The 25,944-nt window shown below is 38.2% G+C and overlaps 1 protein-coding gene across 43 annotated transcripts in view; it reads left to right on the forward strand.

Moving 5' to 3' along the window:
- Window positions 1-25,944, forward strand: part of RIMS1 (regulating synaptic membrane exocytosis 1) — a 515,627-nt gene that overhangs the window by 442,804 nt on the left and 46,879 nt on the right. For 31 of the 43 annotated variants that reach the window (XM_065587958.1, XM_065587963.1, XM_065587957.1 and 28 more), the window contains one exon: window positions 15,689-15,924. The exons of the other annotated variants lie outside the window; for them this stretch is intronic. In XM_065587958.1, the coding sequence (XP_065444030.1) occupies window positions 15,689-15,924 (236 nt within the window). The remainder of the gene's footprint in view (window positions 1-15,688; window positions 15,925-25,944) is intronic. 43 annotated transcript variants of the gene reach the window in all.

The raw sequence follows: 25,944 nt of genomic DNA on the forward strand, positions 1-25,944 counted from the left end.
ACTGTCAGAGAGAGAGAGAGAGATGAAGTCTTTAATCCCTTCAGAACATCTTCACATGAAAAATCTAGGATCGGGCACTGCATGTGAATTTTAAATTATCTAATTACCTTTCTTCTTCTTAAGAAACGGCTACATTATAACATTTTTAAAATTGTAATTTATATTATTAGAATTAGCTAGTGTCCATGATATGTGACATCAGAAGTATTCCCTCTTCTCTTCTTCACCTCTATCCTTTCTATTTTTCTCCTTTTCTTCATCTCATCTCCCTTTCCTTCTCTCTCCCCTTCCTTTTCCCTACTCCTTTTCTATTTTGTGTCTGTTATCAGTACTATTATTGCTGTTGTTTATTGTTTAAAGACCAAAAAATAATGTGCTTGGCTTGGTACTGACGATGCATCTGTATTCCATAAAGAGCAATGAGATCACACACTCTATGTGCAGTTCATCTACTGGGGACAGACAGAAACAAACATAGGGTTTTATTATGGAGATACAAATCGGTTTTATTAGGGAGAATTATTCAAACAGCAAAGGAAAAAAATGTGATTTTAGTGCACTATTGGTACTGTTGAGCAAGTTTCCTCAGTTGTTTTGACAAGTAGTAGTGTTTAAGAGTTACTTTAGTTCTCACTGAAGGATGCTGGCCAGACTATTAATTTTTTAGGATCAGTGCTGAATTGAGCTTTATCTCTGTTCAAAAATTGTCCACAGAGTGATTTTTAAAAGTGAGTTTGTTCATCATTTGTTCAATATAGTATTAATATTAACACATTTCTGGATGTTTACAAACACTTCATTAAACTATTGCTTTATATGTTTCATACTTGTATTTCGTTAATTGGGCTGTGTGATTTGTCGCCTAACTCACATTGTATTGTAAGTATGGTTTCACTTCCTAATTGGATAGCTTCCAAACTCTCAAATAGCTTTCTAGATAGCATTTAAACATTTCTAGCATCAAACTCCTGCAAATATATATTCACGCGAGTTTTTGACTCAGTTTATGTGAACAAAATTTAATTTCTGGCAACAAAAACTAACTTATACAAGTATTCTTGGAAAGCATATTAAACGAGATTGCAAATATGCAATTCTTATGTAATGCCCATAAATACTTTTTGAATTATTTTCCCCATTTTACTGAAGACTGACAATTTCAGAAATCTAAAAACAAAAGAAGGTCGCAGTTAGTACAGACTGTACCAAAATTACTGAGTATTTCTTTGGTCCAGCTAACTTCCATCTGATGTGAAAAGAACTCCGTTTATTTTAGTCTTAGCTGGAAAAAATTTCAGGAAAGAAGGATATGTTATCCCCTGTGTTTTCTGAGAAACCAGAATATTTGAATTAATCTATTAAATGCTATATTTTGTAGAGGCATGAATCTTACAGCAAATATAATTTATCTTAGGTAAATATATTTCTAAAGTTGACAAAGCAATATAGACAGACACTTTATAGTTTGGAGATATTGAAATCTGAGAAACTTCTAATAAAAAGAGTTTATTTTTTTGAAATGTGATATTCGTTCTCATCTTTCCCTTTGGTCCAAAACTATTGTATGCTTAGATAGTTATTAGTATTAATGAGCTACTTCATTGTAAATGGTTGCCACGAGGGCTAAGAATTACTACATGATTCTGCATTCAGCAGAAAAGGCAAGAAGCTTACTAGCTTGTGCTGGTGCAGGCTGGTGATTCTAAGGATTCAAGTCATTACATCTATGTAAAGACAAGCCTTATCTTAATTTCTTCCATACTGCAAGGAATACTAGAGATTATTTACTTACTGATGGCTCTGTATATTGGAAAAACAAATGGAGTAAAGATTGGTGATTATGAACATATACATCTAAAACATCTCTTTATGAACCATCAATATGCCTAAGAGGATGAAAGAAACATGATTTTAGCTATGATCATGACTAATGACTAGCTTGAATTTTTAACAGAATTTATTTACATAGGTGATATTACATAGGTGAGTTTATTGGTGAAGCATGTTCTAATTAGCTATGCAATGTTTACTTTTCTTTTTCATGTGATATAAATGTATGTATGGCTGGTATGCATTTGATACAACTACAGAAAAATAGTCAGGGTATCACTAACTTGGGTTGAATGTGTGTTTCTAAATCGAAATTATTGCCTTATCTATGCAATATGTATTAAAACACTTTAAATATATGTAATTGATCTCTGCCTCTGGTTATATAGATTGTTTACATAGTGTCTGTTCAGTGTTCATTTTGCAGGATTTCCTTAAGGGTTATTTTTTATGCCAGTTGGTTAAGAACATACTATTCTCTGAATAGATATTTGGGTCCTCATGGTTTATTCTTCATTCAGGTAAATACCAGTGAAGTACAACTTTCAAATAAATACAATAGATTGCAAAAGTACTGTTTTCATATTTGCTTCTGGCTATTGAAATACAAGTTGATTTACCGGAGTTTGGTAGGGATCTCATTTTACTTACAATCCATTTCAGTTACATAAATTATTGTTTTTCATTCATCAAGTAAACATTCTGCTCCTGTTTGGCACTTAATATGACTAGAATTTAATAATCTGTCATGAGTGCATAGTGCTGAAGGACAACTCATATAGTGTGAATTAGGGCCCAATCCTGCTTTCATTGTAGTCAATTGGAGTTTTGTTATTCCATTTCAGTGGAAGAAGAATCAGATTCTTCATTTTCAATGCTAAAAATGTTTAAATGTTTAAAAGAAAAAAAAACAAGAATAAATAATAAAACAAAATTACAGTTATTTTTTGGTCTAGTTAAAAATGGTTTGTTTCTACATTTGGTGGATAAAATCTAATAAATATTTAAGTCAGTTGTCTGCCATTAAACCTATATTTTAATTTACATTTCTATGTAAGCCTTATTAACGATTCATATAAATACCAATCTGAAAAAGGCACGTAAAAGTACAAATCAAAGAACTAGACGTAACCAAAATGGTTACAAATTAAGACCGAGCTACTACTTATTTCATTCATTCACCTTCATTCATTTGTCATGTAAAGTGCAAAAACTATTACTAAAAAATCAGTATTTGAAGATATCTGAGGTCCAGTGTTTTTAAAGTAAATAATATGCAAATCCAAAGAAATCCTAGTATATGTGAACTGTAAGAAAATGGCTTGAATACAGGATTTTATCATTTTTTAGATCTATTATGGATGGCTTTTTAATAAAAGGTATTAAATTAAGTTATTACATAGTAAAATACCAAGATTTTCAAAACACAGAAGTTCTGTCTATAATACAGAAATACATTTAAACTATCTGTAACTGGAATTATTGTACACATTCATGATTTTTAGTTTGTTAATACTGTTTGTGAATCAATATTTAATCATTGTTAATTATACTGAATGGCTGTAGCCACTGTAGTAATGGTAACAGTGTTGCTATGGTGATAATTAGAAACAACTTCAGCTTGGTGCTGTAAAGATGTTCATCTGGAGTAGTAGTTACAGAGAAAAAGATGCTCAGAGAATCTTCAAGAGAAGGTTAGGTGACTTATGTCTCTGAAAATCAGTTAAGTATATTGGTCCAGACTCTGATCTCCATTACCCTTGTGTTAATCTGGAAAACTCTATTCACTTCAGTTAGATTTACACTTTGATAATTGAATCTGAATTGACATCTTAACTTCAGAATCTACCAATTTATGTTCCAATCCTGCAAAAGAATTCTGTACATGCTTAAATGTAAGTGTGAAAATAGTCCAACTGAGTCTTTCCAGAGTCATAGTATAGTAGTATCTAATATAAGCATTAAGGTGACATGCAAAGGGAAAAAATTGCACTTGTGTTATTTTTTGCTTCTTTATGATATATAAAGAAGGCTGGAAATGTGTTTCCAAAAACAAAATTGGGGGGGAGGGTTTATGTGTCTCTGGTCTCAGCTACAGCCTCTTTTGTGTCACTTTGACCTTTTCCTAGCTAGCTGTATACCACCTCTCCGTTGCCAATGGCAGCAAGCAATGTAGCAAGAGAGTACTGCACTCCAGTGATCCTCAAGGGACCATTGCAAGCTGGCAGAATTTAGAGCAGCCCTGCAGTCATGCTAAGTAACGCCGGGGTTGATTTAGCCAAGGCATTCGGAGAGCACAAAAAAGGCTTCAAACCACCCTTTCCCCTCCCTTTTCAGCAGTGCTGAGTAGAGGTCTGGTGCAGCTGAGGATCTGGCCCTAAAAACTTTGGGTCCTGTATCTTTATGTCCTTGCCTCCACTAGTCTCTGTCTAGTCTATTCTGACAGCTGTTCGCATTGGGGCCCAGCAGCTGTGGGACAGCAACAATGCCAGCATCATATTAGTGAGAATTTTTAGGAAAAATAAGTTAAGGTAGACAAGGTCGATGATGATGGAGTTTTAATGAAAGGTTGACACCACAAGAGTGAAAGTTGAGCAATTGATAGGGGATGATATTTTTAAGTGGACTGTTTAAAATTTTGTTTTTTGCTTATTTTTGTTAACACTTATTTAGCTTCAATAATTAACAAATGTTTTGGACAAATGCCATTTCTGTTAAAGATTTAGTAACCTAATCCCTGTAGTTAAGGTGTGAGAATTTATAAATATGCATCTCCTGAGACCTCCACAGATTCCTCCAGCCAGCCCAGGAAGACAAGACTTGAAATTTCTAAGATAAAACAAGCAGAACCCCAACACCAAACTTACCCCATTTTTCTCTTTAAGAAGAATCTTTGATGTTCTTTATATATCATAAAGAAGCAAAAAGAGGAACTACCCTAGTTTTTAATGAGGCTTTTACAGGTCACTAGGAAATGTAGTTATAAGTCTCGAATTGTTTAGGAAATATATATATGAGAAATATACAGGATTTCTTTTTAAAATTACTAAATTATAAAGCCACATTTCTTTATGAATTAGAGGAAATTATTTGCTAATAGATTTTATAGGAAAAGATAATGAGTCATAAAAATCAAAGCACAAAACAGTGGGAGTGTAGTAACAAAAACATATAGGCTTGCTCTAAAAAACCTGAAAAATCTTCAGATTCATGTTTGTTTACTTCAAAAACTTCTGGAAAATGGTAGTGCAAAGGTCACATTGAAATAAATGTGTTTCCTTACTTCAAGGATGAATTTTATAAATTAATACAATTAATCAGTTGATATTCATTATCAAAAATGACACATTCCTGTAAATTAGTATTTCAAGTAAATACATTTTAATGTGTTTGTAACATTTCAGCTAAATGTTAACAAACACTGTGAGCACAAGTATTTAAAATTTCTTAATTCTTTATTACATGAGATATTAATTTCACTCTATTTTAGACTATACTTATTTATAAACTAAGAGCTGTACAATTGTATGGGGCTGTATAGCGCACAGCAGAGATAAAAGTGCTACAGAACATTTCACCAGCAAGCATGATCTGCAGAAATTCTCACTAAAATTCAAACTGCAATGCTAGTGTAGATGAGGCTCAGGCATCTGGGCCCTAGATACACAATAACATGGAGCCCCCATGGCTCTGTCCCTATAGCCCCATCCCTGCAATGTGGCTACACCTCAGACATGAAATGACAGTAGTAAAGCTTCACCCTCCCAGAAAAGAAAAGCAAGGAACATTGGGTCCCCTTCTTGCCCCCACAAATGGCAACCAGGGCCTCTTCTCCCCAATAAAGGGGCAGTAGATGGACTCCTAGAAGCCTTGGTATATCTGTGTCTGTGGGTAAATGGGCCAGGCCTGCTGCACTGCCATAAACTACTTTCTGCTGGGGTACAGTGAGCCATGGGGTTAACACCCTATTTGAATGTGTGGGGCAGATCACACTACTCAGAACTATTGTGTCAGGGTCAGGCTGTCTGCAGACTCAGGCAGATAGTATTGCATTGGTTACACTTGGGTTCACATTCTCTGTCGTTTCTTTTATAACCGTGAGGGCTAGAAATTTACTTTTAAAAAACAAAATGAAAGAAGAGATCCTGAGATAATCACAGTAGCCTAGGAGCTGGGTCTCTGCCACAGGCCAATAGGGCATATCTCATTTCTAGCCTCATCTGGCACTTGGGAGCATTGTTAAAGCTTCTGGTGACTTTTTGGTGACCTGTGTAAAATGAGTTGCCCAGTTCAGTTCAGATCTTAATTGCACTAACTGGCAGCTGATTGTCGTTTTAGTAGAGAAACTAAAAACTGAGCTATCATAAGACTAACTACCCTCAACCAAGAACTTTGTCTGCACTAGAGAAATTTACCATCTCCCTAGAACATGTGTACAACATTTAATGTGCACCTCCCCGCAACTCATAATGATGATGTCTATGATTCAAAGAACAAGTTGGAATAGACTAGGCTTTCAGAAGGTTTAAAATATGGCTTACACTGAACCAATGTACAGCCAGTGTGATGTGGGTGTGCTGAAATGGCTCAACTAATTCTCTCGCCACTTTCCCCCAGTGCACCTTTCAAAATCTCCTCCAGGAACTGGGCTAAGATACCCAGAAAATATTGCGACAAAAATCGTTTAAAAGAGCTAGGGTGAACAAAGGGAAAACCTGTTATAGTTCCTCCACCAACTCAGCAAGCGTGATGCGGAGGCAGTGAACACTTTATGATTGACTTCAACCACTTCAGTTCCCTAGTATAGATACAGCAACAGAGGCAGTCCCTTGCAGGTCAGAGTCAAGGTAAAATGTTGCTGACGCAGTGTGGAGAAGCGTGCGCTGCCGCTGCCTAAGAGGTACATGTTCTATAAATAAATGGAAAGTTCAATGTGCCGTATTGACAGTCTGACACGTTTCATGAGCCCTGAATTCACTATTTTTTTTTAAATATGAAGTTTCAAAACTTCCAAATATAACCTTTAAAATGCTATATTTTACTGAAGTGGGCTAATTGTCCTGGCAACCTTCAGTTACAGAGCTAGAAAATATACACTTGCCTTCATGTTCTATAATTCAAGTCTCAGAGAAAATCCTAATTTGTATTCCCTGTTCACAAAAGAAGTTTCTAAGTGAATTTTGTAACTTTCATTAGAATATTTCTAATTGGTTGGTGTATGTATAGTAAATACAAAAAATGCATTAACTACTGAATTCCTATGGGTTGGGTAGTCCTGATTCACATTCATTTGGCACTGAAGTATTTGTGGGAAGGAAAAAAGGAACAAAATGTGTGTGTTATATGAAATAAAATATGACTGTTAGAAAAGATATTTTGAAAGGCTGGATTTTATGGCAGTGAAATAGATCTCATTACAGAGAGGTTGATCTAGCAATAAAATAGTAATAGCAAGTGAGGTAGAGTATTTAGTTTATGAAGCAATCAGCATGCTTGTAAAACAGTTTGCTTGGGTATTGAGTGCAAGAGGGAAAGTCTCTCTCTCCTCACACCACACACAAAGGTAATATTTTGGTTATGTGCACCTACCATCATGACTGGGGTAAAAAGGAAAAGAATGAATCTGTGTGCAGGTATGATGGCCTTCATGTATGCCAGCACCAGGCTTTGAAGTGGGGACATTTAGAGTATAGCTACACTGCAGTTGGAAGCATACCTCCCAGCCCGAGTAGACAGACTCACACTAACTCAAGCCAAACTAGAGGACTAAAAATTGCTATTTCGGGTGGCAGCTCAGGCTCTCACGCCCACCCAACCCCCTGGGTCTGAGCTAGGTTGGCTAGCCTGAGTCTCTGCCAATGCCATGACATCCACACTGCAACTTTAGCACGCTGGCTTAAGCCAAGTGAGTACAAGCTCGCCCCGAGTTGCAGTGTAGACATAACATCAGTACTGAACGCATGAGTCTACAGTTTCAGATTAAAAAACAGGCTCTGTAGGTTTAGAGCTGTATCATCTGTGAATTGGGTACAGAAGAGGACACCACTGACCACAACATTTTGGCACCTGAGGCGGGGAGCTCAAATGACGCCCCATGTCCCCTCGCTTGGGCCAAAACTTTGAAAGGTCTCAATTCTGCCTTCTTCCTGTTCTACTCCTCTCATGGTACTGCTCTGCTACCTACCCCCAATAAAGGAGAACTAACAACTTAAAATGCCTTGTTCAAAAATGTTAAGTAACACTTAACTTTCAAACGCCTGAACAGCAAATGTAACTTTTCTTGTCTGCATAGTAAACACTGGCATTTTTATCTGTTTGAATAATTAAAGTGGTGCTTTCCGTGCCTTCTTGGTTGCAAAGATTTGAACTGCTTCCTGAAGGTCCACAGTCTGGGCCAGCTCATGCTTTATTGAGATGGTTGCAAGGCCAACCAGCCTCTTCTGTGCCATTGTGGAGCGTAGATGTGTTTTTATTAACTTCAGCTTGGAGAAGCTGTGTTCTCCACTGGCAACTGTTACAGGAAATGTTAGAAGTATGCACAGAGCAACAAAAGCATTTGGAAAGAAGGTGGTCATCTTATTTGTGCGCATATATTCAAGAACAGCCTTTGGAGTTGATCCTGATGAAATGTATCTTGAAAGGGCTTTCAGTTCATCACCTAAATCACTCACATCAATATTGCACATGTCATCATGTGTCAACACTGTCTCTGGTGCCCTGCATTGCTGGTGTAGGTCTTCTTCAGGCATAGTGAGGAGTTTTGGAATATCATATAACATCCCAAATATACTGCTGTGTTCCTTGAGCTGCATGAAACGTTCTTCAACTGACTGTATTGCACAATCTAGCACCTGGTTAAAGAATTCAACTTTGAATTGTTGTTTGGGGTCTCTTATGGGATTATCCCGTGCCTTGTAATGAAAATGTCTTCTTCTTCGATGATTCTTGTATTCTTGAATGGGTGGGAAAATAGCTTCAGTGTGAAGTTCCTCTGCCAACTTCTGTGCACTCTTCAAAACATTTCGAAATCCCTCATCTGACTGGTAAGACTGTAGGTATGACTTTGCTTTGTCCAGTTGTTCCATTGCTCCAGATATATCAAGGTCAACACCTTGGAGTCTCTTGCTTACAACATTTATTTCAAACAGTATGTCATGCCACAACACTAAGCCACACAGAAATTTGAAGTTATGTATGTTTCTGGTGATTCCATTTTCCTTTGCCACTGTTCTCCCATGAACAGTTCCTGTCATAGCATTATCCTCCATAATGGCAACTATGGCATCATCTATCTTCCCATTTTGGTGTTTGATAGGCTTTATCGCCTCCACTCGACTTTCCCATTGTGTGGCACTCAGGGGTTTCAGTGTCAGAGAGGATGTTCCCAGATGTTGCTTCAAAATTTGCCATTGATGAGTTGATGCAGAGAAAAATACATAGATGCTTTGAATTATATTAAAAAATTCAGCAGCCTCACTAGAAGCTGATGCCGCATCACTGATCACCAAGTTCAATGAATGAGAACTGCATGGGACAAAAAAAGCTCAAGGGTTTAGCTCCTGGATCCGTGTCTGCACTCCTCTGTTCTTTCCTCTCATGTTGGCACCATTGTCGTAGCCCTGACCTTTTATGTCAGCTATCGCAATTCCCATATCTTCCAGCTTTTTAAGAAGCACATTTGTCATACCAGCTCCTGTAGTATCATCAATGTCAATACATTCTAGAAAATGCTCTCTGACAGTCACCATTGCAGGGACATTTTCACTAGGTTCTGTTGTTGTTACAAAATGCACCATTAAAGTTATTTGTTACGTATGGCTGATGTCAGGTTTGCAGTCCAAAATAACAGAGTAATATCTTGCTGACTTCAGATCTGCCACAATCTTCTGTTTGACTTTTGTTGCCAGTAACTGTATGATCTCATTTTGAATTGTTTTTCCAAGGTAGTGGTGTGTGTACATTTCTTGGGTGGTGATTCTTCTTAGCCCAGGTCTACACTAGCGGGGGGTCGACCTAAGATACGCAACTTCAGCTATGTGAATAGCGTAGCTGAAGTCGGCGTATCTTAGGTCAACTTACCTGGCCGTGAGGACGGCGGCATCTCACTGCCACTCCCCCATCGACTCCGCTTCCGCCTCTCGCGAGCTGGAGTTCCGGAGTCGATGGGGAGCGTGATCGAGGATCAATTTTATCGCATCTACACTAGACTAGACCTGCCCTGAGATGCTCCTGGAGTACAGCATCAAACTCAGCCATCAGCTCCACAATTTTAAGGAAGTTTCCATTGTTTGGCACATAAGCTGATCTGAAGTGCCACGCAGTGCTAGGTTTTGGGTAGCAAGCATTTTCACAATGGCAATGAGCCTTTTTAGAACATTTTGCCAGTAAAGAGACTCTGATGCAATCTTCTCTTGATGCTGATCATCTAGGGTGGCCTTTAACCTTAGTCTCATCTCAAGCTCTTTCCACCTATGGAATGCTCTCTGGTGATTTGCTGCCTTCTCATGGTAGACCAGATTTCTAGCCAGATTTTTCCAGTCCTTTGTTCCTGTAGAACCCAATGCGGCTGGAACATTAGACTGGAAGAGTTTACAACAAAAACAGTATGCAGCATTCTGGGTTTTTGAGTACATAAACCATGGCCTCTCCACTTCGTCACCATTGGGGATTTCATGCCAGTAATGTGTTGGATGGAAACTTCTATTTTCATTTTCTTTGGGGAACATGAAGTTTTTCACTTGCTGTGGCCCATGCAGTACAAGGAGGTTCCTCAGGTTACTGCTGAAGTGGGTCCACAGTCCTGGATCATCTAGACTTAAGGAACTAAACTGAGCAGCAGCTGTTTCTTGCGCCTCCACCACACTCTTCTCTGATCTACACTTTTTTTCGGAATGTGCATGATTACATCCATTTGAGATGGAGATATGGATGCTGCAGTAGCTGCCAGGTCACCTGCACTCTGACTAACTGGAAGATCAGGCATCTCCTCACCACTCACATCCTCACTGGGACTGGAAGGCTCACTGGGAACATTTGTGTCTATGTATCTCAGGAGAGCTCCTTCCTGCTTAATAGAAAAGCTTCCTTTGCTTTCTTTCTTTTTCTGAATGTTGCCCCAGAGGGGCGTTTTCTTCTTCCACTCATGACTGCTGTTCTGTGCCAGCTATAGTGGCTCTCAACACTCAATTGAAGGGGACAAATAAGCAGGCTGGTAGCAGGGCCTGAGTGAGGGAAGATATCAGCGTCTTAAGGGTCTAACTGGCTCCTGCTATTTCAGTTGACTGCCTGTTCTCCTCAAGTGGGTTCAGGGAAGCAGCAGGAAACAGGAAGCTCCCTGAGAAGCTGGTGTTAATCAGTCCCAGCTCCTGGGGTGCTAGAGAGGTACATAAGAGGCTCCTCCTCCTCTCTCTCCCTGCAACTCCTGCTGCTTTCTGTTATTCCCTCTCACCTTTTCTCCTGCCTGCCTGTTAAGTCTCTTGTGCCCTCCTTCCTCCAGCACAGCACTCCACCATCTCTGTGCATCTAGAGCAGAGAGAATACATATGCACCAGCAGCAGACACAATTTTCTACACTCTGGGTCCTAGTGGCACCCCCCCACCCAGTCTGGCACCTGAGGCAGCCACCTCAGTTCGCTTCATGGTAAGGCCAGCCCTGACTGGTTACACATTAGTTGAATTAATATTAGTTTGGCATATTGTGCTGAATTAATAAAGAGTGCCCTCCCCATATTGCAGGAAATTTAATTGTTTATAAAGTCTGATCTTGTCTGATCTTGTCTGAAAAAGTCATTTTATTTTTTAAAAAGTGCTGGTAACACAAATTCTTTGACAAAAGTAAGTTCCATTATTAGCAAATTTAAATAAATGATTAGATTGATACGAAGGAACATTTTCAAAGAACATATTTGTTTGTTCTCAGAGAAATATGCAGTCTGCCCAACTGCTTGAGAATTGTGTTGAGAATTGGATCCATGGTTGAGCCACATCTGTATTCCCACTATGAGCTGATAGGATATAAAGAGCTAATGTTTTAGGCATTCTTTTCTGACTATGAGACACAATGCTCTTAGAATCCTCCTTCCAGCTATTTCAAAAGTGCCGTGATTGAGGCTCGCTATGGGTGTGTTAAATGCCCCATCCTTACATCCAGTGTTAATGCATCGCACAATAGCGCATAGATCTAACAGTAAACCCAAAAAGTGCATACCCTGACCAGATTGGCCTAATGAAATAGAGATTGGTTTTGGCCATGGAGAAGTCCATGGCGTGGAGATGCCTGAGGTAATTTTTTAATTGTATTTATTTAGATGTATACAAACCATTGAAAAGCCAGGAGTCTTGTGTCTTGTCTCCTATCCAGGAGACTTGTGTCTTTCCTAGTGCACACATGCAGTCATTTGAAGGCAGGCATTATAGAATCCAGATAACTAATTACCTGATTTTCAATCACAAATGTTATTTATATTAAAAAATCAGGTAAGTAATTATCTTAATTTTGCTATTTGCACCAGCTGCAATTTGACTGTACATAAAACTGGGGGCACAAATTCAGAGTCTATTTTAGAAAATGTGGCTCTTTAAATTATTTTATTTGAGAGGTCCTTCCTGAATAGCAGATCCACCAAACTCTTACTCATTCAAGAAGTTTGAACTCCTGCATTGAAGCTGGTAGAACTTCTCCTATATGTAAGAACTACTCAAATGAGTAAGGGTTTGCAGACTCAAGCACTTATTCACAAATTTAACTTAATGGTACATATTCATTGCAGTAGTTACTTAAAAATAATAATAGTTCTTGTCAGTAATACTCAATCCATTGAATTTTAGAGTTTGTTACATGCTTTTATGAAGACAATATAATTGTAGTAACATCTTGTACATGGATCCTTTTCTCTGATGTTTATACATTTTCTGTAGAACATCTTTTTGTGCAATGAAAGTTTTGGAAAAAGAGAACAGTTTATTTGAAAGGGACAATGTTTTCTTGATAACTGCTGCAGGTTCTTAAGAATTCAGATTTGTTAAGGATTGAGGTTTTTATATACAGCATACTAAGAAATATAAAACAATGTTGTATTGGAAATATCAGAATGTATGTGTCCTTCCCATATAAAACAAAAGTGTTTGCTACATGGGGGAAAAGGGGACCTATTTTAAGCTCTTTGTGCCTCAGGTAGTCCACTAAAAAGTCTCTGTGAGTGCTGCAATGCAGCACAGCACATTGTCTAAGACAAGTGAATATATGTTTTAGTTTCCACATAAAGTTTCTTTCAAGCTTACAATAACAAGCTGCTGTGTGATAAAAGGTGATCAACAGAGAATCACTTTTTAATACAAAATAATAGTTTTCTTACAAATATTGCAAGATGTTATTTTTCCTGTTTCTTGTATCTCACAGTGACAGAGGTTATTATGTGTGCTATTTATATTGTGAGAGATTAACAAACCTGGATAAGTGGCAATAAAAACATTCTAGATTTGTATTTATTTTATACTTCTCTATGATCACTGTTTGGACAAAGATGGATTAAGGCTTAACGATGCCCAGATCCATGGAAACACCAAGGCCATCACAGAAGTCAGGTCCTCCCCACCTAGGAGGAAGACTCTTCTTCCCAGCCCAGCCCAGCCCCCTTCACTCCTGTCCTGACAAACTTTCTTGTCTATCTTATACTTCTTACTGCTTGTTCTTCCTGCCAAGTCAGGTAGAGAAGCCCACCTCTCCATCCAAAGGAGGCTGCCCTAATCAGCCCCTTCTTTAGGGTGCTGATATGTCATCATGTCTCCTTCTGAGGAGGCCCTAGCAAGTGAAAATCCAGTTCATCAATAAATTCCACTTTCCATTTCGAAATGGAGATTATAAAATACTCAATTAACCATCCTTCAGACTTATCCCACTGTGTTTTGTTTGTACGTTACAGTAAAGCTAATCAGTAGTAATACAACTAAGATCAAGAACCCAGACTGTGTTAGTCTAATTTAACAACTACAAAACATACATTTTAAAAATAAAAAATTAAAAATTTAATTTTAAATAAATTAAATAATTAATGGAGATATCCCATCTCCAGGAACTGGAAGGGACCTTCAAAAGGTCATAGAGCCAGCCCCCTGCCTTCACTAGCAGGACCAAGTACTGATTTTGCCCCAGATCCCTAAGTGGCCCCCCTCAAGGATTGAAGTTACAACCCTGGGTTTAACAGGCCAGTGCTCAAACCAGTGAGCCATCCCTCCCCCATAAAGTGGGTCAAGTTGCAGTTTAAATTCCTGAGTCTATATGGGGATGATTGCCAACTTAGCACTACCATTAGAGATAAGATAACACCTAGTATTAGGAATCTGAGATGTTAGCCTTTATTAAGTAACTTAGTCTGTCCCTTTGCTGAAGTGGGATTGTTCCCTAGAGTATAGTTCCCAATGCTCTGTCCAGTCCTTGTCTGCAGCATCAAACAGGAGGTTAATAAATTGAGAGCACTCAAATTCAAACAGGTTTTTGCTGTTTTATCAAATGAAAATGAAACAAACAAACCTGGCTATGTGCTTTGCTTTTTGAGTTAATTTAGTGAAAGACCCACTGGTTGATGGGCAAGCTGGAAAATAAAACTGACTCATTCAGCATCAAATGCCCCAGCAATAACTATATGGCTGAAACCAGACAATCATTATGCTCTCCAACGAACTCACACAGAAAAATGATAAAAGACAAAAACACCATATCACCAGTGGGCAAACACTTTTCACAAAGTGATCATTCCATATCTGACCTCTCAGTACTCATCTTTAAAGGAAACCTGCACAACATCTTCAAAAGACAAGCTTGGGAACTTAATTCATAACTTTGCTAGATACCAAAAACCCTGGATGCAACAGACACTGGGTTCATGGATCATTACAACAGTTTGTAACACACTCCACTGCTTGCTGACCCCTAATTGCCCACTTCATTTTAAGTGGTCTCCCACAACATGTCTTAATCCCTAATGGTTAACAATCTGTGTCCACTTGTATTTAGCTCAGACACTCTGGTTTCCTTCCTCAGACCCTAAGAAGAGCTCAGTGAAGCTTGAAAGCTTGTATGTTCCACAAACAGAAGTTGATCCCCCAAAAGATATTACCTCACCTACCTTATCTGACTCATTTATGACATTCTTAAGACTATACATTTTCCTCCATAGAAGGATTGTTGCATTTACCTGAGACAACCAATAGGAAGTCATAGAAAATACTCAGATAAATTACATCCTTGCTTACAAGGGAGCCGGTCACATTTGGCAAGCTACTCAATTGACCTTTGAGGTCCTTGGAATACATTGTCCTATAATAATGAATAGAGTTATTTTAATGGGGATCTGGTTATTTATTCTCCTCTTTTAGTAAAGTGTAGCAGGTAACAAATAGAGTGTCCTATGTCTAGTGACAGCCCAGTCCATTGCAAGCAATGCTTATAATATATGTATATTAACCTACCTGTGTTTTGTTTAATATATTTGTTTATGTTGGCAGTAAAAATTACTAGAGTATCACTGTATATATTCAGTGGTCACTGTATATATTCAATGGATGCATAGAGCAAGACTCCATGTAATTGATACATCTCTGTGTTTGTGTGTTTCCACCTCTTTGAAGAACCATCATGTTTATTTTTTTGTAGAAGAGGTGAAGGATAGATTACAATGTAGACAGCATATAGTTTGAGAGATGTCAAATCAATTATATATTTGGATACCAAATAAACAGAGTTATAATAAGATTTTACTTTAAAATGACTGTTGAATTAATTTGCTAATAAAATGAATTACGTTTTGGAGACACTGTTACACATACACTTAATTTAAATGTTTTTACTTTGTAAATATAGTACGTTTACCCCTAAAATGCAAGGCAGACGGATGGGGACTTCAGGGAGAACCATCACAAAAAGCACAAGTGTGAGTGGAGAGATGTACAAACTGGAACATAATGATGGGAGTCAATCAGACACTGCTGTCGGGACAGTTGGAACAGGTGGGAAGAAAAGACGATCCAGCCTCAGTGCCAAAGTGGTTGCCATAGTATCTCGAAGGAGCAGAAGCACATCCCAACTTAGCCAAACAGGTGAGTGACATATACTCAAATTGAAAACAGGTCCCTTTAAATATTTCAGCTTATACTTTACCCATGGCATATGGACTAATCATATGTGTATGTCAGAATGTAGTCCACTGAGAAAAATCTCTTTCCATCTCAGAAAGAGTTTTTGAGTCATTTAATTTTGTCTGATTTCTAAACTTGGCAAAGAATCCATACAGTGATGTTTTAAAAATACGTATTATAAATCTCTTCTGTCCTGATGAATGAATGTGTTTATCTCTCAGAAGCCTTGATTACATGTAGCAAGGAAATGCAAAGAGACATATGTGGGTATCAAGAGTTTATGGGTTAGACATGAATGACATACTGCATGTACAAAATCTTTTTTGACAGAACAATTCAGTACAAATGCAAGACTTGTAACCTGTAGCATATAAAGGTCAGTTATATAACAGGCATAATTTTAAGGTGTAGGTGTAGCACCTACAGTATCAACATGTTTAATATTATTTTTAAGAGATTACATCTCATTTCTCAATTAAGAGAAAACCTAGTGTTTTCTATTTAAAAACAACACTGGCAAAATGGGGTCAGTGAATTCAGATAAATTAGAGTGCAGCATGATGCTTCATTATGCGCTTTAGGGGTTCCAATTCTTTATTGCTACTTCAGAAATCTTAAAAGCCTTGTATCTGTGTGGCCTGAAGGGGAAACAGCTCATACAGAAAGAAGCAAAAGGAAGAAATGTTTTAAAGTCCCCAGTCCTTCTCCTGCTGAACTCACTGAGTTTTGCTATTGACTTCAGTAGGAATAGGATCAAGCCCTTAATGTCCTGTGTTGCTTAAAAAAAGGAAAGCTTCAGAATAGCCGAGCACTCGGGCGTACTGTAGTGTTTCTATCACACAGTTGGGATAATCCCAAAGTGAAGGTAAGTATCAATATTGTGTATTTGTATTATCAAGTCTCTGCTTTTCCTTGTTTTTCTTTTTCTCTTTTGTGAGCAGTAGAAGCAAGTTTGTTTTTATTGAGATTTCAGGCAGTTTCAATTAAAAATGTATCTATTCATCTACTTCTAGTCTCATGTTTTTAAACTGAACATGCATGCTAAATTATGCATTTGAGTCAAATGATAGTTGTAATGGGATCATTTGAAGTCCAGAATTAGAAGTTATGTTAATAGTCTGTTGTGCTGCTCAGAAATGCAATAGGGTCATTACCATTCAGTCTCATTAATCTAAGTAGCAAACAGATTGTTACTTAAAATAAACCATATTAGTTCAGATCAATCCAAATCAGCTACTGTAATTTAAAATTTAAAAGTGGTCTGGCAGTATTCAAAGTGTCTGTGCTGATATATTCCCCCTTTATTAAGAGCTACATATTTTAATTTTATTTATAATTATTATTTTATTTAAAGTTTATATAATTTGGTTTGAAGCTGCATTCCTTCTGGACTTCACCCCCCAATGAAACAGGAACTAACATACTGCATTAGACCTGTGATCCACTTAATAGTCTGGTACTCTGTCTTGGGCAGCGGCTGGAACAAGTTGCTTCAGAGAAGGGTACAGGAAACTCCCCAGAAAGCAGAGGTGGAGTAATTTGTCTGCCATGAAGGTCTTGCCCTGCTCCCTAATAATTATAGAGATTGGCTTAAACTCGGAACTCTGAAGTTTTATATCACTTCCCATAGGGTTTATCTTTGTCTGTTTAGGATTTTTTAACACATTAATTACTTGTAACTCTGGATATTTTTGTTATCCATAAAGTATACAATAACTCTTTGAATCTTGTTCAAATCAAGTTCAAATTTCAAATCAATTGGAGTTTTAGGTGTGTCAGGAATATAGCATCAGGCTGTTAATTAGTAAAGTTTTAAAAAGATAATATTAAATTCAGCCTGAGACTCATGTTATACTATAATTCTCTACAGTACACAATGTCTTCCACTGCAGTGGAGACCATTGCAGTGACTTTTGCTAGCAAAAATATGGTTGTGTAGTACTTTCAGCCCTAAAACAGTGTTTAATGTGATTCTTAGTTTCCCTTATTGTAAACTTAGCTAGTTCTACTGTAAGGTAAAATCTAAGCAAATTCTGTTTATTACCTGTGATTTCTCAAAATATTCCCAACAATACAGAAACTCAGTATCAGAATAAAAAGTAAGTCATTCCAAAAGGACAGGAATCAAATATTGACCTAGTAGACAGAATTGCTGACATTCCTTTGAAAAAATTCAATAGTGGAGTTCCAGGTTTCCTGAATGTGAAAGGACAGTGAAGAATAATGTCTAAATGTATACAGTTCAATAATGTAAAAATCCCAAAGTTCCTTGTTTGGGCACATATTTTAGGCCTATATAGAAATATAACTTTATGTGCTTTCAGTAAAATATATGTCAGAAACCACTGAGTTGAATTAATTGTATTTTATTGGATTAATTTAGGCACCTAGGTATAAAGCCTAATGTTCTCTTTCCAAGGAAAACCCATAGTAGGGGACTAAGTATTCAAACCCTGAGTCCTAACTCACAGAATTGTTGTCACATTTTCTCTCCAGAAAAAGGGGTTTGAGGCCACACACAGAGGATGGTGGAAGCAGGGGTTTCAGTAAACAAACCCTGAGGAGCTTGAGTGAACTGGGTGGCACCACTGCAGGTCTCAGTGCATTTGCAAGGAGAACTAGCCATTCTGTGTTGGTCCCTAAATTATTTCTTACCTTGATAGTCCACCAACCCTACGCTCAAGTATAAGATATGCTGTTCTAATGCCTAAGTACGTGTATATATTAAGACTATATAGTTCTTTATCTATCTATAGCATTATATATCCATCCTATACATATGTATTTTGAGTGACATCATTTAAATAAATGTAGGGTCATACAATATATAAAAAAATTACTACTTGTCTACAGGAAATAGGGTAATTCAGGCCAAATAAAGAAATCCACAAAGCATCCTTAATTTATTTTCGCACCTGTTATACTTTAATAACTCATTATTGGCTTCTCTATTTAAAATTAAAATGTATATGTTGCTGATTAAGTAATGTAAACTAGACCCTTTACAATACATGTATAAATATTTATCTGTTACTAATATTTGAAAATCAGCTTCAATAGATAGACTTTTTCACAAAAAGTTGTAAATTTACATCACTATTGATATTGTGCTGCCCTCTAAAAAAAAGTCAGATATGCGTTTATGCTGTAGATCTGTAATCAGCCAATTGATAAATGCACATTTATTAAATTAAATAAATGTAAAGATTTATTAGTAGCTTTGAATAGCCTCGCCTGTGCCACTCAGGTCAGTTTAATACAATGGTTGTGCTATTTACCAGAGAATATGCAATCTGAAGAAACTACTCATGACTTGCATATAAATTTGCTTCTAACCCCACGCCTTCAGGCACTGCCCCCACAGCTCCCAGTGGCCACAGTTCTCAGCCAATAGGAGCTGCAGAGCCGGGGCTCGGGGCGGGGGCAGCATGCGGAAACCCCTGGCATCCCCTGCACCTAGGAGCTGGATATGCTGGATGCTTCCAGGAGCCGCATGGAGTCAGGGCAGGTAGGGAGCTTGCTTTGGCCCCGCTACGCTGCCGACTGGACTTTTAGCAGCCTATTAAAATCTCCATGATTGCTTACAATAGTCACTGGGAGATCGATGCCGATTCTGGTAGATTCCCGGCCAATCTGGGAGGGTTGCCAACCCTAGCTCTATCTTTTAAAGCACTCACAATCATTACACAGCCATCTTGCCACTATCTCTGCTCCACTTTCCCTATACTTGAGGTATTGTCAAGCTGTATTTCCATGATGCTGGGCATCTGTCAGACTAGATCACATGTTTTTGTATCAAATAGGTGTTATTCTGGGCCAAATTGGCAGGGTGTTTGCCTTCCTCACAGCATCACGGAGGCCCAATTTTAGGTTAAAAGGAGTGTGAATAGGAATTTTTAATGTTAAGAAATAATGTTGAAATGATTGGTTCATCATTACTTGTATTCAGTGTTCACTGAGGATATTGGCTGAAAGGGCTGGTGCCCAGAGAAAAATATAAAAGATCTTGGATGTAGCTGATGGACCTTTCAGTAGGGAGAAGGGGAGACCTTAAATCTTTGCAGACTGAGGTATCCTTCAGAGATACCCTCATTCCCCATCATAGAGGGAGGGAAGAGAGGATCTTGAGGTAGGCTAAATCCTAGGAGTTTTTTTGTATTTGGGGGTGGAGGGAGAGGAGGGTCAGATACCACTTCCCACTATAGTTAAAGTTGTATCCTGCTCTTTAAAATCAGTCTCCTTATCTATGTTTTATTTGCCTAATTTTCAATATTTGAAATGTGTCAAAGTGTCAAAGATCTTGAGGCAAACACTTTATACTGCAGTAATTTCTAGCATCCTGTTTAAATGTGTATAGATTATGTATGGATATGTGTGTGCCTAATACCTAATCCAATCCCTTTAAGGTCAGTATAACTCCTATTGACTTCATTGAGAGTTGGAGCAGGCCCATAAAGAATACACCGTGCTGTGATGGTGATGGAATAAAGTTTCTACTGGTTTGAACTGGCAATAGCTATGTTACTCATAAGTGACACATCCAATAAAACCTTTTAATGAGTCCAACCATGGCACATATTTCACACAAAAAACTATTTCAGAAATGTTTTAGAGGTTTATTTAAACTTATAGGGTGATCTTCACCCTCTGTAAAGGGCCAATATTGGGCCTATACACACTTTGTTCCTATTTTCACCCATGAATATGTTGTGAAAATTGTGTAATGCAGAAAATGCCATTCTTTGTGCTACTCCATAATCCATGAGAGGCAAAGCTATGTTCATTGTGGAAGAATCGGGACGATGTGTTACAGCTGCATGCTTGCTGGTCAAGAACAAGAAATGGAAGAAATTAAATTGAATGGTTTATATAATGTAGCATATATTCTCCTCCATTCCTGCCAAACAGGTTCATGAGAACAATAAAATTCAAATTTTTTTTTAAAGGCCAGTTTCTGAGTGCCTTTCGATTAGAATGCCTAAGTAGAGATTTGTCTCCTAGGAGTCTGATTTGTCTGAGGTGCTGAGCAGCCGCACCTCCAAACATAAGAATCACGGCAGTACATGGCAGGGAATCATGAGGAGTTATTTCGTCATAAGAACCAAAGTTACCTATTGTCCCTGTTTCGGTTTGCAAAGTTGCCCTCTGGAAATAAATCAGACTTTATTTGAAAAGGAATCTTCCATCCTCCAGATGTGGAGGATGTACTGTGGGATGGAGCTGTAGTCCTGAATTTTCTGAAGACAAAAGCTTTGAAAACCTTTGTATACATGTTTTTTTGACAAAAATGAAGACACTGCTACAGAAAGACTCTGTAGACCTGAATATACACAGGATAGCTTTAAGATACTGGCATGAAACAAACATAGGTGAGGCATACCTATGTGTGCTCAGTCAAACCTAAGACTGTTCTGCAATTGAGAATTATTTCCATCAAGAAGTCACTATCAAATGTGAGCAAAAAGACTTGAGTAAGCTTGAGGGAATATCTACATTAGAACTGCAGGTGTGCAGCCTGTGTAGGTGTACTACTCTAGCTGTGCTCTAGCTAGCTAAAAATGGCACCATGGATGTCACAGCACTGGCTGCACAAGCTAGTACGTACGCAGTGGGGAGACAGGCAGTCTCATGCAGCCTGTGCTGAAGCCTGCACTGCAACGCCCTTGCTGCTGTTTTTAGCAAGCTAGATAGAGTACAACTAGCATGGGTATGTCTACACATGCTGCAAATCACACTCGCAGTTGTATGTCTACACTATGGTTAGACATAAGGGGCTGTTTAATTGTGTAGACATTCGGGTGGAGCCTGGGCTGTAGGATTCTGCAACATGGGAGAGTCCCAGAGCTCGGGCTGCAGCCTGAGTCCAATTATCTACACTGCAATTAAACAGCCCCGCAAGCCTGAGCCCCATAACCCCAAGCTAGCTGGCACGGGCCAGCCGTGGGTGTCTAATTGCAGTGTGGACATATCCCGCCTAGAGAATCATATGATCTAGTTCTCCCCCATAAGCTTTTAGTCTTCCCCACCACATAGCATGAGTAGAACCTTCCTATAGTCACCTGAAGTGTTTCCCTTAATTAAGGGATAAAGAGAATTCCCATACATCCTCAGGAATTCAGCTTTGATATCCAACATGTCAGTTTCAGAGGACAATCCAACAGTCCACTCCTAATAATATTGCACTATCCAGTTTAGCAAGCTATGTCAGTGGTCGTTTTCCATGCATGCTCACAGAAGCTGATGTGAAATTCCTGCTGCATCTGTTTGATCTGCAAGCAAAGCTGATTTCTGAGAATAATGCTGAGACCCATGGATACAGATGTCATTCTCTGGTTACTTTGTTGAATGACTGAAGTTGGGTAAAATTTAGAAAAGGCAAACCTATTCAGTAAATACATGTGCATGGGCTATAATCATCCATCGGTGCAAAGACAATAGCATACCCAGTCATTGACTGAATGCAAGTGGGCATTATTCTTCAGTGGTAAAAATAAGAGTGGTTGGGACACTTGAAAGGTAAATAAGCAGAGAATAGCAGTCTTCCAAACCTAGAGCCACATACTTTCACAACAGACACTGAAAAAGATGATGCCAGTACTTCATTTTCACAGTCCTCATGCCAGCCTGAGTGTAAATTACACCTGCAAAGAACATTCCAGGCAGAAAAGAAGGTCTATGGATAATGTTCCACCTGTCTTGGCAGCTGTACTGTGGCATACCAAGAGACGGCTTGCCAGACAAGATATTATTAGGGACAAATTTTAGGCTTTAATATTTTGGAAACAAAATATTATTTAATAAAGAATTTTGTCTAGTAAAACTCTACAATTCTTCTGACATTCCATCAGTGCCAGAGTCCCATTTAACTGTCAAACACACAAATAGCCTTGTGCTATTACCACTGCCTATCACATCGACCAATACTGTCCCACTGTTGCTTTGTACTCCCTTGTCAGTCTGTATCCATCTATTCTCTCCTCTTGTAATTAGGTTGTAAGCCCCTTGGGGGCAGGCACTGTCTTTTGTTCTGTGTTTGTACAGTGCCTAGCACAATAGGGTCCTGGTCAATAAATAAGAGTTCAAAACTGAAAGTGAAAAAGATTTCCCTACCCAATTTAAATTACAGAAGAGATCTAGGCAGGCAGCTGTAATTATCCAAACTGGAATTTTGCAAGAAAAAAGTGGACTAATATTCCCTCCTTTGCTAAGACTGCTGTTGCATCTTCGGTGATTACAAGTGACTCGAGAAACTCTGACAGCAAAGGGACACCATAACCTTTCCACTACTCCACCACACCAAACTCCCTACCTCTCTACTAGGATGTCAATTCAGTAATGACTCAAAGGGAAGAGTGCTATCTCCTTAACAGCATCCTGGCCTTTCCTTGACCAGTTCTCAACCAAGTACTGAACAGGCGCAACCTGCTTAGCAGAGGAATACATAAAACCCACAACTTCCCTCTATTTTACGGGCCGTTATTTTGCTATCATTGTTAATTTTTTTTAATTGTTTTAGTTTTGAATGGCTTTGTTTCTTAACCCCTCCCTTTGTGTATTTCTGGGCTGCTGTATTAAAGGACAGTTCATTAAAAATGTCAAATTGTCAAGCTGTATCAGGAATATTTGGTGGCCCAGGCAGTGAGATAGTTAATTTTCTTTTGTTCTACAGTTTGACAAGACACGGCATCATGTCTGTGTTTTTATAAAATTTCTAATATTTTTGTTCTCTTTCACGATCATCTTTTATTTGTCCAGATTTGTTACTGTAAGACCTTGACTGTTTTGATAGTAAAGTAGATTTGGGGAGGCTTCCAAGAAACAGAGTTACAAACTATAAAACAACCCTCCTGGACGAGCATTTCCTTACAGTTCACTTGTGGTTAATGTTACCGTATGGCATAGAAGAGCAATTCCAAAGTACTTGTTTGCGTTGTCTGCTCACCGCTGCAGGAAAGCCTGTTTAATACTAGTGTATATCCTCCTCTACCCCTAGTGTAACTCCATTTTGTTAGTCTAAGGATGCAAATTTCTGCCATAAAACTTCCATATATACTTTCATTATCTTGTGTACTTGTGGAATAATTCATGGTAACCTGGGGAGTAGTATCTCTTTCCTCAACATTTCCGCTCTCAGCCAACATTTAGCTCACTTTAATATTGCCCTAGCAGGAGCCTGCTTCCTCTGGTTATTGTTAATTTTCACAGACTTAGCCCTTTCAGGCTATTTCAGATAACTGAAGCAAATCTCTGAAGCTATTTACACTATCCAACAAAAGAAAGTATAGAGAATGAGGAAAGGGCATGACATCAATGTGGGTTTTCCTTTTCACCCAAACTGAAAAAAAAATGCTTCTAGAATACCAGCAATGGATGCTGATGGTGCCTTGGGAGAGCTGTCCAGAATGGGGCTCTAAACCTGACAACTAAATAGTAAAGAATATTTTGTTGAGAGGAACAAAACCTTCATTCAGATGTTGCTTTAACTCAAATAAATGCATGGAGGAAAAAACCACCACCATAAGCTAAAGAATGATATTAAAAGAAAAGGAAAAGAAGGGAAGGTAACACAAATTCAACACATCACCAGCTTATTTCTGTGAGATGAACACTTTGTTCTTGCGATGATTCTTAGTTCTTTGAAACTAATGACTGAATGTAAGCATGTTCTTTTTCATTTGCTGTTGCCATCTAGCTGAGGAATTCACTACCGTTAATAGAAACATAATTCAGTCTGAGTTACTCATCTTCCGAAAGATTTCCTAATAAGGGTTAGTATTTTCAAACAAAGTCCAGCCTGCTCTGTTGAATTAGTGTTACATATGGTTCTTTTCCTTTTTCCTGAACTATAAATTTTGAGTTTGATGATGTTTTGCACTTGGTTGAATCAACGTGAAGTACTGATTTGCGGTGGTATTTATTAGCACTTTTTTCCCCCTGGATTTTTTTTTTTACACAGATTCCTGCAGAAAGTGAACCCCCGTCATTATATTTTTCGTTATTACCAAACTATAATGCATTTGTTTTAAAATTCATGCAAGTTTAATGTCAGAAAATTAAATTATTGTGAAACAGTACAGCAATCCTTTTATCAGTGAGTTTGCATGCATGTAAAACAGCATTTTAATTAAAAATATTTAAAATGTATTTGTTTAAGGAAGGAAGGACTTTGTTCCTGTTCTGTTTCTATTTTGTTATCAAACAGTGAAAATTAAATCACTGTAAAATAGTTCTCATTCATTTATGAAATATAGTAAAAAGTGATCTTACTAGTAACGTTTGCTGTATTTTCATTCAGTTTTATTTAACCAGGACTATAATTTGCTTTATCATCTGACCAGTGAGCTCCTTTCATACTTTGGTCCCACATTCTATACAGTGTAAATATAAAAAGATGTATTGAGGTAATATCAAAGTTGTGACACAAATTGGCAGGAGATAGAATAATGACTAATTTCTGTCAATGGAGAAAAGGTTAGTACCATCTTTCGGTCAGGATTTTTTGACACAGATGGGTAACAGTGTGTCATCCTTAAGCTTGAATGTCATTGCTTGTCACATCCTTTGCACCTGAGCCTGCCCCAAATGCGTGGCTTTCTGAGACACTGAAATGTCTCAGAAGCTAGCTCTGCCTGCAATCACCAAAAGAAAAAGCACTGCAGTTCTGTGTCACAGAGTCGAATGGCTGCCTGGGGAAGAGAAAACGCATCCAGATAAACTTGCTGTTTCCCATGGCTATAAGCATCTGCCTATAGTTGGGAACATGTCCATCTCTCCACATGAAGCAGAGACCCTGCAGAATACCATGAAGCAGTCCAGCTGGAATAACTGCCCTGCACAGACTAACCAGTGCAACTCCCAGTTAGATAAAATGGGGCTTGCATTGGTATGACTTACTCCAGTAAGTTACCAATATAAGTTGCACCTGTGTAAGACCCATTCTGTGCCAGTGCAGTGTTTTTTTTGCACTTAAACCCAGGCCCG

Source organism: Chrysemys picta, chromosome 3 (assembly GCF_011386835.1).
Source record: "Chrysemys picta bellii isolate R12L10 chromosome 3, ASM1138683v2, whole genome shotgun sequence".
In the NCBI taxonomy this organism is placed as follows: domain Eukaryota; kingdom Metazoa; phylum Chordata; order Testudines; family Emydidae; genus Chrysemys; species Chrysemys picta.